At 40.6% G+C, this 17143-nt stretch overlaps 2 protein-coding genes and 3 non-coding genes across 5 annotated transcripts; all 5 read left to right on the forward strand.

The window, feature by feature from the left end:
* Positions 1–486: 486 nt before the first annotated feature.
* Positions 487–9275, forward strand: hectd3 (HECT domain containing 3). Its single transcript, XM_047590534.1, has 20 exons — positions 487–586; positions 943–1414; positions 2166–2419; positions 2496–2631; positions 3204–3325; positions 3514–3627; positions 3827–3909; positions 4015–4180; positions 4414–4495; positions 5142–5324; positions 5431–5483; positions 5579–5747; positions 5841–5954; positions 6835–6924; positions 7068–7274; positions 7366–7495; positions 8544–8618; positions 8713–8794; positions 8880–8951; positions 9047–9275. Exons 2-20 carry the CDS (start codon positions 1061–1063, stop codon positions 9129–9131), a joined length of 2571 nt encoding a protein of 856 aa, XP_047446490.1. The 5' UTR covers positions 487–586; positions 943–1060; the 3' UTR covers positions 9132–9275.
* Positions 9276–10520: 1245 nt separating this feature from the next.
* rps8a (ribosomal protein S8a) lies at positions 10521–13302 on the forward strand. The gene is made up of 6 exons (XM_047590653.1): positions 10521–10582; positions 11486–11592; positions 11866–11965; positions 12175–12350; positions 12623–12752; positions 13145–13302. Exons 1-6 carry the CDS (start codon positions 10579–10581, stop codon positions 13252–13254), a joined length of 627 nt encoding a protein of 208 aa, XP_047446609.1. The 5' UTR covers positions 10521–10578; the 3' UTR covers positions 13255–13302.
* LOC125011505 lies at positions 11638–11746 on the forward strand. The gene has a single exon (XR_007113195.1). It is a non-coding gene; the product is annotated as a small nucleolar RNA SNORD46 (small nucleolar RNA).
* Positions 12023–12092, forward strand: LOC125011504. The gene has a single exon (XR_007113194.1). It is a non-coding gene; the product is annotated as a small nucleolar RNA SNORD38 (small nucleolar RNA).
* On the forward strand, positions 12448–12516 carry LOC125011503. The gene has a single exon (XR_007113193.1). It is a non-coding gene; the product is annotated as a small nucleolar RNA SNORD38 (small nucleolar RNA).
* Positions 13303–17143: the final 3841 nt, after the last annotated feature.

Here is a 17143-nt window from a genome sequence, read left to right on the forward strand (position 1 = left end):
GCTATTAGCTGCTAGCAGCTAGTATTTGGTATACAGTAGTCAGCAGCTAGTAGTTAGTACTTACTATATATCTATGGTCACTGGCTATCTACTGCTATCTACTAGCTAGTATTTAGCAGTTAGTAACTAGCAGCTAATAGTTAGCAGCTGGTAGTTAGGAGTTAGCAACTGTCACACAAAGCGGGGACGCCCTTAATTATGCACATTTAAACATTAATAAAAAAAATACTGGGTGAATGACTTACAACAGAATTCACCACCCATACAGTTATCATGGATAATGAAATAAACAATTGAGACCAAAAAAAAACGTTTTTTTGTAACAGGCTGTAAACATGTTTAATAATGCAGTAAAGTTGGGCTTTTTAACATGGGGTCTACGGGATTTGCTCCCTTTTGGGGCCTCAAGTGGCCACTCGATGAACTGCATTTTTTTTTCAGTTGAGAAACACTTATTTTGAAAAATAGAAAACGACGGAAGTTGGAAAGGATCAAAATTGTCTCCCGCACTTCCGCGTTGTGAGAAATCCACAGAAACCAACAGCACCGACTTAGCAGAGTCACAAATCCTAGCACTTGTCATCAGGTACGTTTGACGTGACGGTGTCTTGTAGTTCATTAAGTGTTTATCTCAAATACTGTCGTGACAGATATTAAGAAGAAGAAGAAGAACACACCGGTTCAGTTGATAAAGATTGTCTCACTTCAGTATGATGTACTTTACCGAACACGGCTAGCATGCTAATGTTAGCCCAGTCACTTTATCTTGTGCAAAGAGCAGATACTTTTGTCAGGGAACTTTGGTCGCTGACAGGCACATTTCAGTCTCTTTATGCTGTGTACACAAACCCACTTATGAACACTAGAAAGCAATAATTAACGTGATTTGACTGCAGTGAGTTTGACGCCCTATGTCTCTCAAGAATATTCTGTTTTGTTTAGGTTTGACAGGATCATCCCTCCGCTGCCAGGCAGGAAAACAAAAGGCAGGACAGTGGGGTAATGTCAGCTGAGCCCCTCCCCTGCTGCTGAGCTGCTGACTGTCGCCACCAACATCACCATGGCCCTGTCCGGCAATCCTCACCTGCTGCTCGGCAGGATCCGTTTCCTCAACAGCTGCATCGAGAGTTTCAGGAAAAGTGAGCCGGTGCCAGGGTGTCTGTGCTACGTCCCCAGAGAGGTGTGCTACAAAATCTGCAAGGACTCCTCCACCGCCTCCTCCGCCACCCCCGGTGCCAATGCGGGGGGCTCCACTGTTGGAAAAACAATCGTGTCCGTCTTTGAGACTCCACATCAGATCCCGCACAGCAAGAAATTATGCAAGTACAGCATCGAACCAAAGAAAGGGACGTGTATCCGAACCACAGGGGAGGAATACTGCAACAGCCAAGGACTTTGGGTCAAAATCAATAAGGTAATTTACTCTCTGGGTCATCCTGCAGCTCTTCTAATGCCGCTGAATCAGCTGCAGTGTCACAGACCTGTAATCCTTCTGTTGACATTTGTACAAACATATGTATGTCACATGTAAATTACTTCACTTTACAGCAAGAGCACCTCACACCTGCAAGTGATTGATCCAAAGATGTGCTCACCTGTGACCATTAAAGTTATCCTGGGATAGATGGATGGATGGATAGATACCAAAACCACAAAAAACAATACTAAAAGTTGCTAAATGTGATGTGAATTCAAAATCTGAGCTAAAGAGTTCTTCACTAGAGGATGAAGAAAGGGAAAAAACACACAAGCAATAAATAAGAACAAAGTCTTTGAGAATAAACACAGAAGAGTTTTTTGTCCTGACCCCCAGTGGGAGACTGTGGCATATTTTAGCAGCCACAAGTCGCCATTGTTCTTATCACCTCGCTGACAGGCCTGTTGGTCTGGAGGGGGCTCAGGAGCTTAATGATGTGTGGTGGAGGCACATTACGAGTAATTAGAAGGATTTCAAAGCCAATCCTAAATTTTATGAGCATCCTTTGGAGTGATACGAGTGCACAGTGGAGCATTTGTTGCTAAACTTGCAGCATCTTGGCTTGAGCAGATATAAGTATTATGATGAGATGCTGTGTATTCTGGTAAACAAGAACTACATTTGTGTATCAGTGTTTTTCTCAGTTTTTAAACACACGTTGATCAAAAGATCTCCGTCTGTTTCCCAGGAGCAGCTGGAGGAGCACCGTCCAGGCCAGGAGCTGGAGGAAGGCTGGATACTGGTGTGTAAACACACAGAGGGAGGCGACAGGCTGGTGCCCGTGGAGTCACCAGAGACCGTGAGCCGGCAGCAGAAACTCTTCGGCTACGATCACAAGCCCTGTAACCGCTGGGAGCAGGTGGTGGATGTGGAGAACGCGCTTTACATCGGCTCCAAACCCAAAATCGCAGAGTGCGATGACGTCGCTGTCCAGAGGCTAAGGTGTGTAGTCACACTGGGTTATTAAAAGTGTTTTTGTAGCCGCAGACGAATTTTAAACTAACTTTAAATCTTCTAGGCACGTGCCTCCCACCTGGACGTATGAGTGCGACGAGGACCTGGTGCACTACTTTTACGACCACATAGGGAAAGAGGATGAGAACCTGGGGAGTGTAAAGCAGTGTGTGACTAGCATCGATGTGTCTTCATGTTCGGTGAGCGTCATTCAGCACTTTGTACAAAATTTAGATTTTTACAAGATTTCACTCAATCAATTATGTTTTTTGCCTACGGTGCGGCAGCTAAACACAAAATGGAAACAACATGTGCAAACGATGCCACGGGACAGGAAACCTGCATTGCTTTTTGGTCTGGTTACTACTGTTTTATGCCCCAATGTCACTATGTAGTAGTAGTTTTATTGAGCCACATTGCAAAATATACAGATAAATATAAACATGTAAAGTACAGTGACTTAACAGGCTCGGGCAGAAGCAAAGGATGCGTATAAATGCCTGACTTACAACAGTATGGTATCGGTACCCGTCCCTAGTTGTCTTGCCATCAAATCAGATCTGTCTTCTTGCCCAGTTTCCTGCTTCTCACATCAACTTTGAGGAGAAAATGTCTCACCCACTGACGGGTTCTGTGATTACCAGATGAACCGTGTGGCTCACTTCAAGTTATGGCTGATCGATGCACATGTAATTACTCAGGAAATGTTTGTATTCAGCAAATAAATGTGGATTCATTTTACTCATCAAACTACCGTGATGTTTCCTGACAGGAGGATCCCAACGGAGGAGCGAGCTGCCTGACGGACGGCGACACAGAAACGTACTGGGAGAGCGACGGCATGCAGGGACAGCACTGGATCCGCCTGCACATGAAGAGAGGCACTGTGGTCAAGTAAGCAGCCGCATGAAGTTTAAAGAAGAAGAAAAAGAAATGAATGATTTAACTTTAAGACTTTTGATGTGTTTGTTCTTGTCAGTTATTTATTTCAGACGTGACCCTCATGTAGTGATGGTGGATGCACCTAATGTTTGCTTTATTTGTGTCTTACTCTACATTATGTGCTCGTCTTTGTGCGCTAGTAAGCTGATACTGACCGTGGACTCGACGGACGACAACTACATGCCCAAGAGAGTCACGGTGTACGGAGGAGAAGGAGACAACCTGAAGAAGCTGAGTGACGTCACCATAGACGAGTGAGCTCAGTTAAATGTTTAAACATAAAAATAAAAGTGCGTCAGATTACAGTGCGTGAGACAGATGACTCTAACTACCATTTATATTGTTAGAACTGCATTAAAACGGTTAAAAATGAGCGTTTCCCATGTTAAACGTTGGCTCTCTGACATTTCTTCACATGCAGAAGTATGATAATAATATTTTCTCTGCTTCTAGCAACCTGATTGGAGAAGTGTGTGTCCTGGAGGATATGACTTCCCACCTGCCGGTCATCGAAGTTCGGATTGAGGAATGCAGAGGTAATAAATGAATTATTAAATGAATTCTGTATTAAATTCAACCTACATCAGTTGGCTGTTAAACCTGTTAAATGTTTCCTCTCCACCTCCTTTTGCCTGTTTCAGATGAGGGGATAGACGTGCGGATCCGAGGCCTGAAGATCAAGTCGTCCTGTGAGAGGGACCTGGGTCTCAACGCTGACGTTTTCCAGTCCTCTAACCTGGTGCGATACCCCCGTCTGCAGGGCACGCTGTCTGACATCCTGTACCGCCGTGCGCTGGTCATACAGAGGTAACGACAATGCATAAATATTTGTCTTTAATTGTGATATTTTAATTCAAAGTCCAGGAAAATGTTGTAGCCTAGAGATGAGTTTATCCTGGACTGAGCCGATGAGGTCACAGACAGGCTTGGAAAAATGTGTCACGGTGCTATTTCAGATTAAAGAGAGTAATCTACAGTGTTCATGTTGCCTTTAAGCTGCAGCAGGTGTTTCAGATTGTTGCTTGTCTCTGCGTCTACAGGTTCATCTGTCTCCTGGACAGTGTGCTTCCACACCTGGTACCAGCCTGGGATTATAGCCTGGGCACATTCAACCAGATCAAAGTGAGTCACGCTAAAGGTTTTATTAGCTACAATGAGGCTGCGTGCACATTTTTTTTAATTGTGATTTTAGTTGACGACAATAGAAGGAACTACGGAAGAGGATAAGGGCCACTGGAAAGAAATACTTGTAGTAAGAGCTAATTAATGAATTTATTTATTTATTTATTTTTTTATTGTTTTGAGTTCTGACTTTTTTCACAGAATTATGATTTTTTTTCACAGAATTATGATTTTTTTTCCCACCGAATTCTGAGATTAAAATCATAATTCTGACTTTAATCTTTTGAGAATAAATCAGAATTTTTACTTTAATCTCACATTTCTGAGATTAAAGACTCTAATCTCAGAATTCTGTGATTAAAGTCTGAATTTTGAGTAAAAAGTCAGAACAAAGAAAAGGTTAAATTGCTCTAACTATATTTCTTTTTTTCAGTGGCCCTAATCCTCTTCTGTACCAAACCTGGATGTTTTTTGTTTTACATGTAGAATTTACGTCATGGACAGATTACAGCTGAAATAAGTTGCAGTGATTCACTCACATCGTTGTTTGCTGAGCTTTGAGTCAAAACGTATTCATGGCCGAATAACACTAAAACAGCTGACGCGCGCGCTTTTATTTCCTCGCGTGTCCTTCGGCGCCCTCTAGAGCATAAAGCAGTTCCTGCTGCTGTCCAAGCGCCGCTCAGCCCTCATCCACCAGTGCCTGAAGGACTCAGAAACCAGTAAACCCAACTTCATGCCCCGACTCTACATCAACAGACGTCTGGCCATGGAGCACAGAGACAACCCTTCCCTGGACCCCAGCTGCAAGAACGCAGTGTTCAGTCAGGTAGCGATTACTAGAGGGAAGCCTGGTATTAAAATATATTATTATATATATTAAACGCCTGCGCGAGTAAACGCCCTGTACTTCACATGTTGTGTTCCTTTTGCAGGTGTATGAGGGTCTCAAGCCATCAGATAAATTTGAGAAGACTCTTGATTATAGGTGCGCATTTTCTCATCTTAGTGTGTTTCTTCTTAAAATGGCATCAAAATTCCAAACTCCATCTCGATGTGTGTTTGTGTGACTTGTCTCGTCAGGTGGCCCGCTCGCTACGACCAGTGGTGGGAATGTAAGTTCATTGCCGAGGGAATCATCGACCAAGGAGGTGGGTTTCGGGACAGCCTGGCGGACATGTCGGAGGAGCTTTGCCCCAGCTCAGCCGAGTGCCCCATGCCGCTGCCGTTTTTCACGCGGACGTCCAACCAGGTAGTCAGTCGGCATCACTAACCCGCACGTGCACCTGCCGCGTTCAAACCGGACGTCAAAGCTCTATGTTTTTCTTCTTTTCTCGTTCGTCAGGGCGCGCTGGAGGCCAGAGATTACTACGTCCCCAACCCGTCCTGTAAAGAGTTCCAGAAGTACGAGTGGATCGGTCAGCTGATGGGAGCGGCTCTCAGGGGGAAAGACTTCCTGGTGAGTCGCCACTTTAGAATAAGAAAGGGAGTCGATGTGCACGTGGGACTTTTCGGACACGAACTCAAAGTGCTTCACATTTACAGGGAACCAGTGCAAGTATGGAATTTGATTTTATACATTTCCAGGTCTGGAAAAGTGTTGAAATGAAAACTAGTGAATGGAAGAAAATTCATGTTTCCAAGACATTTACCGCTGTTCACTTTTGTAAAACATAAAATTATGAATTATTCAGAATAATGAAAACAAACAACTAATTCCTTAATTACGTTATGATATGCAACTTTACTCAAATAATAAATTAGATTATTTTTTTGAGAAGTCTGTAAAATGTATGGGATGTGTAGGAACCCTGCAAAACCATAATCTTGAGGAAATTAAAAAGGTTTTGAATTCTTTTTTTTTTTTCTTTTCTTTGAAGTAACTCAAATCCCATTCTCTGCATTTTAATAAAATTCTGGGTGATTTAAAAAGCTTCACCAGAGAATCAAATTGATCTAGTTGAGTGGTTTTAAGCTGCACATGAAGCTAGAGGAGATTTTCTGGTGTATGTAAGCGCTCTGCCTGTTCTGTTAATCCAGTTTGCTTGTGATAAAAGCTTGTAGCTTGTGGGTTATACATTTAGATATATTCTTTAAAAGTTAAAAAGCTGTCTTCATGTCATATAATTATTTTTTTGTCATCTTGAAGAGGAGCAGAAACAAATATATTGTTTGTAGCAGGACTCAGTTATTACAGGACTCACTTTTTTTCATCATATCTGAAGATATTTCTCCGCCAAAAAGTCATAAGTGTTGGTCAAACTAAAATATCACACGTAGATATTTGTTAGTAGGTGCAGATATTTGATATTCTGACGTCCCTGCGTCCTCTCCTGCAGGTCTTGGCTCTGCCAGGGCTGGTATGGAAGCAGCTGATGGGGGAAAGCGTGAGCTGGAATAAAGACTTCCACGCAGTTGACTCTGTGCTGGTGAGAACATTCACATCCTTTACGTCCTTTTGATTGTCATGAAATCTCTAAAGGTTTCATCGTGTGTCTTTCCTTCTTTTATGACTGAAAATGGATCTGATTTCCAGTTCATCGCGTCATTGTAACTGTGTGCGCGTGTTCAGGTCAACCTGCTGGAGGCCATGGAGAACATGGACCAGGAGACGTTTGAGTTCAGGTTCGGGGAGGAGCTGGTCTACACCACCCTGCTGACCGACGGCCAGATGGTGGAGCTCATCCCCGGGGGCAGCAACGTGGCCGTTCGCTACGAGGACCGCAGCGAGTTCATCCGCCTGGTGCAGAAGGCTCGGCTGGAGGAGGGCAAACAGCAGGTGGGACTTTGCCTACTCTCTTAATAACTGTCGGTCATTTGTGGCGTCTGTGGCTGAAGCCTGTGCGTGATCATCGGTTTGTGTGCTACAGATTGCAGCCATGCAGGCGGGGCTGCTGAAGGTGGTTCCTCAGGCGGTGCTGGACCTGCTCACCTGGCAGGAGGTGGAGAAGAAAGTGTGCGGAGACCCAGAGATCTCTGTGGAAGCTCTGAAGCGACTCAGTGAGTGTCCAGCTCAAATATGCACATTATCTACAGCAATGATAGATAGATAGATAGATAGATAGATAGATAGATAGATAGATAGATAGATAGATAGATAGATAGATAGATAGATAGATGGCACTGAAACCAATACACCTAATGTGGTTAAGTTCTACAAGGATCAAGTACATGATTCATAAAATAAATACCAGTTTACAGTAACATCCCAAGATGACGTACCATGTTTTTTGCAGTTATCGTCTATAAAGAAGATTAATATTTATTAATTGCATTAAGTTTAAACATCTTGTTGAATTTAGAGATAGACATACTTGATTTTAACTCATCACAGAGACTGTTCCACTAGTTTACTTCTTTAACTTTAACGCACCTGCTTCGAAAACGAGTCCTTACTTTTATAAATTCAAACATGTCAGTTCCACTAAGTTCATATCAGCTAAGTCTGTTTTTATAGAAGAATAAATTTAGATAAAATTATAGTTTAGTTTCTTTTTTTCAGTTCAGCTCTTTTTTCAACAATAAAAAAAACAAATAGCAAAACATAATATAAGTGAACAGACATGTTGACATAGGCCATAAGTTAGTTCACATTGGTTCAGTCACACAGACAGTGAGTTATGAATCTCACCTTTCCCAGTATTTTGTATGTGTTAAGCCCATAATCTTGGGAGACGGTCAGTTTTTCCATTTCCATGCATTGTGTTTCGTTAACAGTGACCTTCTTGGTCACAACCACTAGCACTTTATAAAGATAGTCGTCCTGATACAAAAGTCCAGTGAGAGCTCAGGCGGGGGACATATTTCAATTTAGGAATCACAAAAAATCTTCTTATATTCTTCCAGTAGCCGTCTTGCCGTGCGAGGGAGTTGGTGGTCTTAGCTTCACTCACCCAAATAGAGTTTTGTAGTCTTTCATTAATGTGTTCAGCCTTATATAGAGATCAGATTATATAGTTTACTTTCCCCTCTTTTAGTTGCTTTACCCTCAGTTTTTTTATTTAAAGCGTATATTCTAGTGTTTCTGACCTTTTGATCCCTCCTCCAGCGCGCTATGAAGACCTGGAGCAAAGTGACGTTAGTGTGCAGTACTTATGGGAGGCGTTGACAAACTTCACCAATGGTCAGTTCACCGTTTGTTTTGCCTCCATTTTTTACAAAGCAGTGAATATCTTGTTGCAACATAAATGGTGACGATCTTGATTTTGCGTTTCCAGAGGATCGCAGCAGGTTCCTGAGGTTTGTAACTGGTAGAAGTCGTCTTCCCGCACCAATCTACGTGTTTCCTGACAAACAAGGGTGAGCAGCCCTATAGACAGTTCATATTATAAAATACTGTTTTAGAAAGCACAGTGTTTTAAGATGTTTCTGTTCCCTGGTTCAGCTATGAAACAACTGATGCTCTCCCACGGTCCTCCACATGCTCCAGCACTCTTTATCTACCCAGCTATCCAAGGTACGGTGATGACATGACGTTCCTTTACATTTGTATTTAGTTTGTGTTTTTACAGAAAGTTCATTGTTGTGTGCTTTCTCCCCCCCTCCCTGCAGTGCAAAGGTTTGTGAGGAGAAGCTGCGTTACGCTGCGTACAACTGTGTGGCCATAGATACGGACATGAGCCCCTGGGAAGAGTGACGCCCTCCTGCTGCTTGACTGAACGCTGCACACTCTGCAAAAACTGTTGATCGGAAAAATCCGACCAATTTCATCACGACGTATTTGCAACTGCCAAATAATCAATAGCTGTACATAATAAAAGACTATATGGAAGCATGGAAATAGACCACTTGTCTTTCTTTGATTTAACATGACATGAATGAGTGGGGAAGAGATGTACCATGAGAACATATTTAGATCTTATTGGAAATAAAAACATTTTACAGTAACAAGTTGTGAACAGGCAGACAAACTTAACAACTAAACTACACTAAACATTACCAAAAAACAAAACTACCCAAGTAATTTTGTTAACCCAAGGTATGTTCCAGTGTCTTAATGTACGAAATAAAAACTTTAGCTCTAAACTCTCTTCTCTTTGCTTTTTTTGCTCTTGCTTTTATTTTCTACCTCAGTATTTTATTCTATTGTATTTTATTGTATTCAAATACCGGACTGCTCTGACGACCTAATTTCCCTTCAGGGATCAATAATCTTATATATCTATTTATATCTATCTATCTTTACTCACCAGTAAATAAATATATGTTCAATTTCACTTTAGCGTACGACTCCTTGACTTCATTTGATTTTATATATCTATAAATGAATAGAACATTACTGTAAAGACTATTTATTTCTTTAGTTAGGCATGCTGTAATATACATTTGTGAATGTATAGTTATTATATTAATAATTTTACAGTGTGATTGTAACATAAGACCACATCACAACTCATTGTGACAACTACCTGCCTTTGTATATACGGTTCATATGATATATAAATTCATGTTTATGTGAAAAAGAAAAGGAAATACTTCTACCTAATGGAAAATAAATAAAATACACATTGTATATAACTATTTAAATTTAAAATTAAATTGTTGCAAATAATAACATGAGTGTATAAGAAAGATAACTTAAACAATACACGCCATTGTTGTATTATTTTTAAAACACATGTCTATTTTTATAATTTTATGATTCAAGAGTCATTCAAGAATCATTTATTGTCATTATGTGAAGACATAACGGAATTTTGGGCCGTAGCTCTTGGCTTAAATAGTAAAAATATAAAAACATTAGAAGAAGTACTATAAATAAATAAATAAATAAATAAATAGATAAATAAATATAAATGAAAATAGAGCCGAAATTGATATACATGTGTAAGTCAGGATTATGTCTGAACTTTTAAATATATAGTATGTAGAGAAAATATATATCATATTTAATTATTACATGTGTGATTTTCAGCATTTTAATCGAAATATTAAATATTTCACCGTAAAAACATTCACTGGCGAATCTTTTAAACGGAGATTAAACAAATCTCGTTCGACGCTCTGTTAATTCTCGCGAGAACACGTGGCTTCAAACCTCCCCATGATCCTTTGCGATTCCTCTTTCTAGCCGGCGCCTGAGAATGGGTACGTGTTTTCAAGCTCGGGTCGGAGGCAGAATCCTTGTCCATCTGCTGTTTTATCCAAGGAATAATCCTATAATGGTTTGCCTTATTGAAGCTTAATGTTATTTAAATAGATGTAGCTTTATCTTTGTTGCCTGTAGTCAGATTTATTTGTTTTAATGAAATAATTTCCAGTGGATGTTTGAAGTGCTCCAAGATGGCTGCTCTCATTGGCTACTGACGTTAAAGTGTGGTTTATTTAGCAACAGTTTGAGGATATAGATCATTTTTACAGGAATTACTTAATGTGTCGACTACATTACAGTAGTATTGAGTTCAATTTGGTGTTTCTGTGTTAAAATTGTGCACCCTGGGACCAATAGTAAGCTGGAGTTAGCATTAGCTAGCATGCTTGTCGACATCATGTCATGCCGCAGCATTGAAATACTTGACGAGTTGAGATTATTGTATTCACGGTAGTCTGGTGCATTTGGTAGTATTTTCTTTTCTTTTCTTAAATCGTAAATTACTTTCCTAATATAGATTGTTGGCTGTGGCTGCATGCTCGTAGTTAAATCCCATCTTTTGGTGTCAAGATTGAATCTTAACGATTAGTGGTAGGAAGCAGTGTTCACTCTTTGTGTATTAAGTATTTGTAAAAATGGTTTATCATACTAGAAAGAATAGCTTATGGCAGGTTAACTTTGATCTATACAGCTAAGTAAACTATCTTCATCACAACTGCTTGAGTGACATGATGAAACTCTTTTTTGCGGAATCCGAGTAAATAATGCGGACAACCTTTACCTTGGAGAACTGATCACTCAAGCATGCAAAGTCGTACTCTTTGTGTGTGATGGGAGTTTTTTGTCGTTCAGTGATCTAATTCCTGGTTTCCTCTCCTTTTTTTTTTCCATTGATGCAGGTATCTCAAGGGACAACTGGCATAAACGCCGCAAGACCGGCGGTAAACGCAAGCCCTACCACAAGAAAAGGAAGTATGAGCTCGGACGTCCTCCAGCAAACACAAAGGTGAGCATGAATCTGATGGATCTGTGGTTTAGGTTAAGGCGAAGTAGCGTGGGTGATGAAAACTCGACCTTAGGTAGGTCTTTTTTTTGAATCGTTTTGGTTCAAATCTTGGGGCTTACCAATGTTAGGATCGTCATAGTTACACTGACACGCTTCAAGGCACATAAATGGTGCTGTTTGATATTCTGTGGGTTATTGCAGTATTTCGTTTCATACAATTTGAAGAGACGAGTAATCGTCATTGAACATGTGTCTATTTTTTACGTTTTTTAGATTGGACCTCGCCGTATCCACACAGTGAGAGTCCGTGGTGGGAACAAGAAGTACCGTGCTCTGAGGTTGGATGTTGGAAACTTCTCATGGGGCTCTGAGTGTAAGTTTCATCCAGTGATGACCAACTTTGATCTCTCATTGGTATTGCATGCATATCTTTCCATGACGATAACTTTGTCCAGTTCTGCTACTGAATGCAAGTGCTGATAGTAACGACTCTGAGAAAAGACTCATCCTGTAGTTAGTAGATTGAATGGAAAAGTCTGCCTTGGCTGACGATGCATATTTTTTTTTTGTGTGTGTTCTCAGGCTGCACACGCAAGACCAGGATCATCGACGTGGTCTACAATGCCTCCAACAACGAGCTGGTCAGAACCAAGACCCTGGTGAAGAACTGCATCGTCCTCGTCGACAGCCTTCCCTACAGGCAGTGGTATGAGGCCCACTACGCCACTCCTCTGGGACGCAAGAAGGGAGCCAAGCTGGTACGTGGTGAAATGTTTAGTTTGTCGGGGATAGATTTAGAAATGGCACCCTAGCTACTGTTACGAGACATCACAAAGGTGGTGTCTTGTACATGTCTTTCCATGAAGATAACTTTGTCCAGTTCTGCTACTGAATGAAAGTGATGATAATTAAGACTCTGAGAAAGACCTGTTACCTGTACTCAACATCTGCAGCAGGTTATTTTACCCAAACAACATCTGTTAAAGTGTTTGATATCATCTAATCGACCTTGTGTCCTCTTGTGCTACAGACTCCTGAGGAGGAGGAGGTCCTGAACAAGAAGAGGTCAAAGAAGACCCAGAAGAAGTACGACGAGCGCAAAAAGACAGCCAAGATCAGCACTCTCCTGGAGGAGCAGTTCCAGCAGGGAAAACTGCTCGGTAAGTCAGTCTGTGGTGGTCTATGTCTTGAATAACTCTAAATATGATTATATATAGTGCATCTCATTTGAAATTAATAGCCTGATAATTGTCTGTTTCTTGACAGATTTGTTGTTCAGAGAATCAAACGCATTTAAATACAAATAAAAAGTGAAATTTTGTCATCTCTGACATGTAATTTAAGTTTAAGAATTAATCTCAGAATAATCTATTGCTATAGAAACTGGTTGGTCACTTTCTGCAGGCTAAATGAGGTCATCATATTCTGATCAAATTCTGCAAAAGAACAAGAAAACCTAGAGTTGTGTCATCAGTTTTATGCTATTTGTGTAACATGAGCACTACACATCCCAGGAAACTTCTTTGACCATGATTCTTTCTTCTTCCTGCAGCTTGCATCGCCTCCAAACCCGGCCAGTGCGGCAGGGCAGACGGCTACATCCTGGAGGGCAAAGAGCTCGAGTTCTACCTGAGGAAGATCAAGGCCAAGAAAGGCAAATAGATGTACAGCTATTTGATACGTCAATAAAATCCCAACGTCCCACACCTACCTGCTTCTGTTTTTGTTTTATTTATTTAATAATTTATTAGGTATATTGTTGAAAGCTTGTTCATTCTAATCAAAATCCTGCACTAAATCTAATCTTTCAAATCAACATTTGCTTATAATAAAAAGCTCTTGACTTTATGGTTTTTAGTTGAGGCTGTGAGTTGTCGTGCATAAGAATGGATTTTCCATAGTGTACCTAATGTTGTGGCAACTGAATATTTGCATTCAAGTCAGAAAAGTAAATTACAAGAAAAGAGAAACATATATTTCTAATAGCTTGTTTTTTTTTTTTTTGGTGGTTCCATAAAGACACAAGTCGGCAGTATAAGATTTTGTGCCAAACTTTAATTGTTTTCCCAATGCCCTGGATGAAGTAATATAATTTCCAGAGGAAGTCATCCCAAAGGGATCAATAAAGTTGAGTAAGTGCAGAGATAAGAACTCTAGATAAGAGAAACCCTTTGCTATCAATGGTATTGAAAAGTAAATGAATGTAACCTACTGCTATCAGCTTATATTCAGAGGGACATGGTGGTATTAAGTGATCCATTACCTGTTAAGTGTATAAAAATATTTAGTTCTTGTCCTTCTCTGAACCTCTGGATTTTAATAAAAATCAGATTGTTGGCGCCACCTGCTGGCAGAGATGCAGCTGTACATTAAACGAGTTTGCGCCCTCTTGAATTTCTTGCTTAAAGTCCTTAGATTTTATACATCCTTAAGGGAAATTGCTTAGTTGCACATAAATCGCTCTTGAGAAAAGGAAAAAACAGGTGAAGGAAGTTAATATAAGAGGAATAAAATAGTAAAAGCGACAGGTTACATCTACAAAATGCACCTATAAAGAAATGTACAAGAAACAGAGAAAGAAGTAAATTTATATTATAAACAAGGACTAATCAGATGCAATAATGTGCAAAAAAGTTACAGAAACATCAGTGGTTATACAGCTGGATAGAGTTTGGTTTAAAAGAAGTTGCGTCGCTTTCACTGTGGGAGTGGAGCTGAATCAGCTCCCGGAGCTCTGTGGCTGTTGGTGAGACACATTTTCGTCGCAAAAATATGAAACTTTTTTTTTTTTTTTTTTTTTTTTTTTCATGAACATCACACATAGTTGTTTACAAAATCGTCACATCGTAGTAATGTGTAAATTATAATGGGATAACAAGGGGAGTCGCGTTAGTCTTGACACGTGACGTCATTAACAGCGATTACACGTGTAGTGTCTGAAAGCTGTTAGGACTGAGCTCAGTATATCAGTGAAACCCTACATAGGGAGAAGGGGTTAGGGAGGGAGTGAACAAATTACGGACACAGGGCAGGTGTTTAGATTTTGGAGTTTTATTTGAAACCAGCCAGTCTTCTCTGAATTAGACACAGCAATGAGGTCATGACCACAGACTGTTTGAGGTAACGGGACAAAGAAATTGCAGGAAAACTCTCAACGACTTCAGACCTGTTGCTCTTAAGTTGATTTAAATGAAAAATTTAAATTTCAACGAGCATGCACTTGATCCCATACACAAAAAGGGGGCGTGGCTACCAGCAACATTTACTGTTGTTCCTGATGATGTCATCGTGACATCATCAGATTACCAGCAGGAGCTTTTAAATAGAGGTGGTTCTCGTGCTCTCTAATAATTTTGGAGGCTGGGCTGGAAGGTCCAACCTCCTCCACCTCCTCCGCTGACTCTGGTCTGTCCAGCCAGATGATCAGCTCCCTGTGGTGCAGGTGGAGGTCTCAGCCTCCTCCAGACACCGAGCTCCTGCTAAGGGTGTAACCCCCAGCCAATCCAGTGGAAGGCCATTAGTGGCCCTTATAGTATTTTTAATTTCTATAGTTTAGTATTTTTTATATATTTTACTATACTATAACTGTGCCTGTCATGTCGGTTATGACCTCCATAATGTCATGCGCTCCCTAGGGCCTCTTCAGACCTTGCATTAAGATCTGATCTGGACTGGATCACATGTGACCATCTTTAGGTGTGGTCAGACCTGGTATTAACATGCATCTCCAAGTGCTTCCTCTGATCCCATCTCAGTTTTGCGCCCTGACATCATCTGGGGTCCAGTAGATTCTTTTAACATCTGTTGTCTCTAATGGATCTCTACCGCTGCTCCAGAACCAAAAACACCTGTGTTTTATTACTGATCTCCTCCCTGACATTAGTGAATGAATGAGGCAAAGCGCTGCTTACTGTAGGACCCCCCCCCCCCCCCCCCCCCCCCCCCCCCCCCCTGAGTGGTTCTGGTCTTTAATGCAAATCAGGACTCGTACTTCAGTACGTTTACCTGCATTTATCCAGGTTCAGAGTTAAATGTGTTGAACTGACACTTACAGAGTTAATTCACCAACACTCCAGCTGTTTGTCCTCAGAGAGTTATATATAACACATTTAACTCTACAAAGAGTATAATTAACTCACTCTACTCTACTCTTGCTAGTTTGCCAACGCAAGAATTTTAGCTCTACAGAATTTGTTGTGTGGTATTTGTTTTCGGCACAAGCTCTGACAACATCTCAGCAACATTACAAATAAATACAGACAAAAAAACAGTGACAGTGCAAAGTTACAGATAGACAACAACCTTACTACGGACAAATAGACATACATACATAGAATCCCATACATGTAGCTGTAGTGTTAGTCCTCGTTTTAACATACAGAGTTCAAAGTTCTAATATCTGTGGGGAGTCTGAGTCGTCTACCTGAGGGGAGGTAGCAGAAGAGATGGTCAGCCGGGCGGGAGGCGTTTAATGACACACTGGTGATAAATGGACTGATGGGAGGGAAGAGCTGGTGATTTTGGAAGCTTTATTTAAAATCTGTTGTAGTCTTTTCTGTGAATTATTGTTGGTATTTCCATATCACACTGTGATAAATGAGATGATGATGCGTTTGATGATGACTGTGTAAAACCAGGAGGCATCTGTCCTGTCTGTCTTTACTTTCTTTAATTGAAGGAGGAAATGGACGCCTAGGAACCTGATGGAGTCCAATGAGGTTATTGGCTGGGACGTGACGTAGACTGGGAGTTTTGTATGTTTTTCCTGTTTATCTGAGCTGACAGTCTGTGGATTTTGCCAACTTTGCTGTCATTTTGAATTCATTTTTTCTCGTCTCTTGTGATCCTTTTGGGGCCGTTTTCACGTTGTGCCTCTCTGCATCATTTCTCTTTGCTCATATTTTAGTTTTCTTTTTGTCATTCTTAGCATCTTCTCTATGATGTTGTGTCTCTTTGTGGTCACTTTGAGTCTCTCTGTGGTTGTTTCGTGGTTCCTATATGTCTTTGTTTTACTTGGCCGAGCTCTGTAACTTAACAGCTAGAACTATTCGCAGTCACGTCAACATTTTGAGCGAGTCTGCATTCCTTCAACATTAAGCATATATATAGCAATCCTGAAGTCAACCCTAGCACCACAAACTACACCCCACAAAATGATCACACAGTTGAATTACCACCTTTCTGATAAAATAAGACAATTCATTAATTTATCCCACAGCAGATACAGAAAGCTTTATTCATCCCTGAAGGGCAATTCAGTTTCTACAGTCTGTCATCTAGACTTACAACCATTCATACAACAATAATACATGGCAGGAGTAGTGTGATATGAGGCAGAAAGCAAAATAAATAGTCATAAGGGAGAATACATTAAACTTAATAATTAAAAAATAAATGAAGAACGTGCCAAGTGAATAACTGGATACAAGGATAATGTTCTGGTAAGTGAGTGTATTTGTATATGCAAGGCAATTAGTTTGCACAAACTTGCACAAATCCATGTTGCTATGTTGCTATTTTTATTTATATTTCCACTTTTATTTATCTTTTA

This window comes from Mugil cephalus, chromosome 7 (assembly GCF_022458985.1).
Source record: "Mugil cephalus isolate CIBA_MC_2020 chromosome 7, CIBA_Mcephalus_1.1, whole genome shotgun sequence".
NCBI classification, from domain to species: domain Eukaryota; kingdom Metazoa; phylum Chordata; class Actinopteri; order Mugiliformes; family Mugilidae; genus Mugil; species Mugil cephalus.

Coding starts and splice junctions, on each gene's coding strand:
- rps8a (XM_047590653.1), top strand. Junction 12,351..12,622: donor GCAAGAAGGGAGCCAAGCTG/GTACGTGGTGAA, acceptor CTTGTGCTACAG/ACTCCTGAGGAGGAGGAGGT. Junction 12,753..13,144: donor CCAGCAGGGAAAACTGCTCG/GTAAGTCAGTCT, acceptor TTCTTCCTGCAG/CTTGCATCGCCTCCAAACCC.
- hectd3 (XM_047590534.1), top strand. CDS start 1,061: ATGGCCCTGTCCGGCAATCCTCACCTGCTGCTCGGCAGGATCCGTTTC. Junction 5,484..5,578: donor GAGAAGACTCTTGATTATAG/GTGCGCATTTTC, acceptor TTGTCTCGTCAG/GTGGCCCGCTCGCTACGACC. Junction 8,795..8,879: donor GTGTTTCCTGACAAACAAGG/GTGAGCAGCCCT, acceptor TCCCTGGTTCAG/CTATGAAACAACTGATGCTC.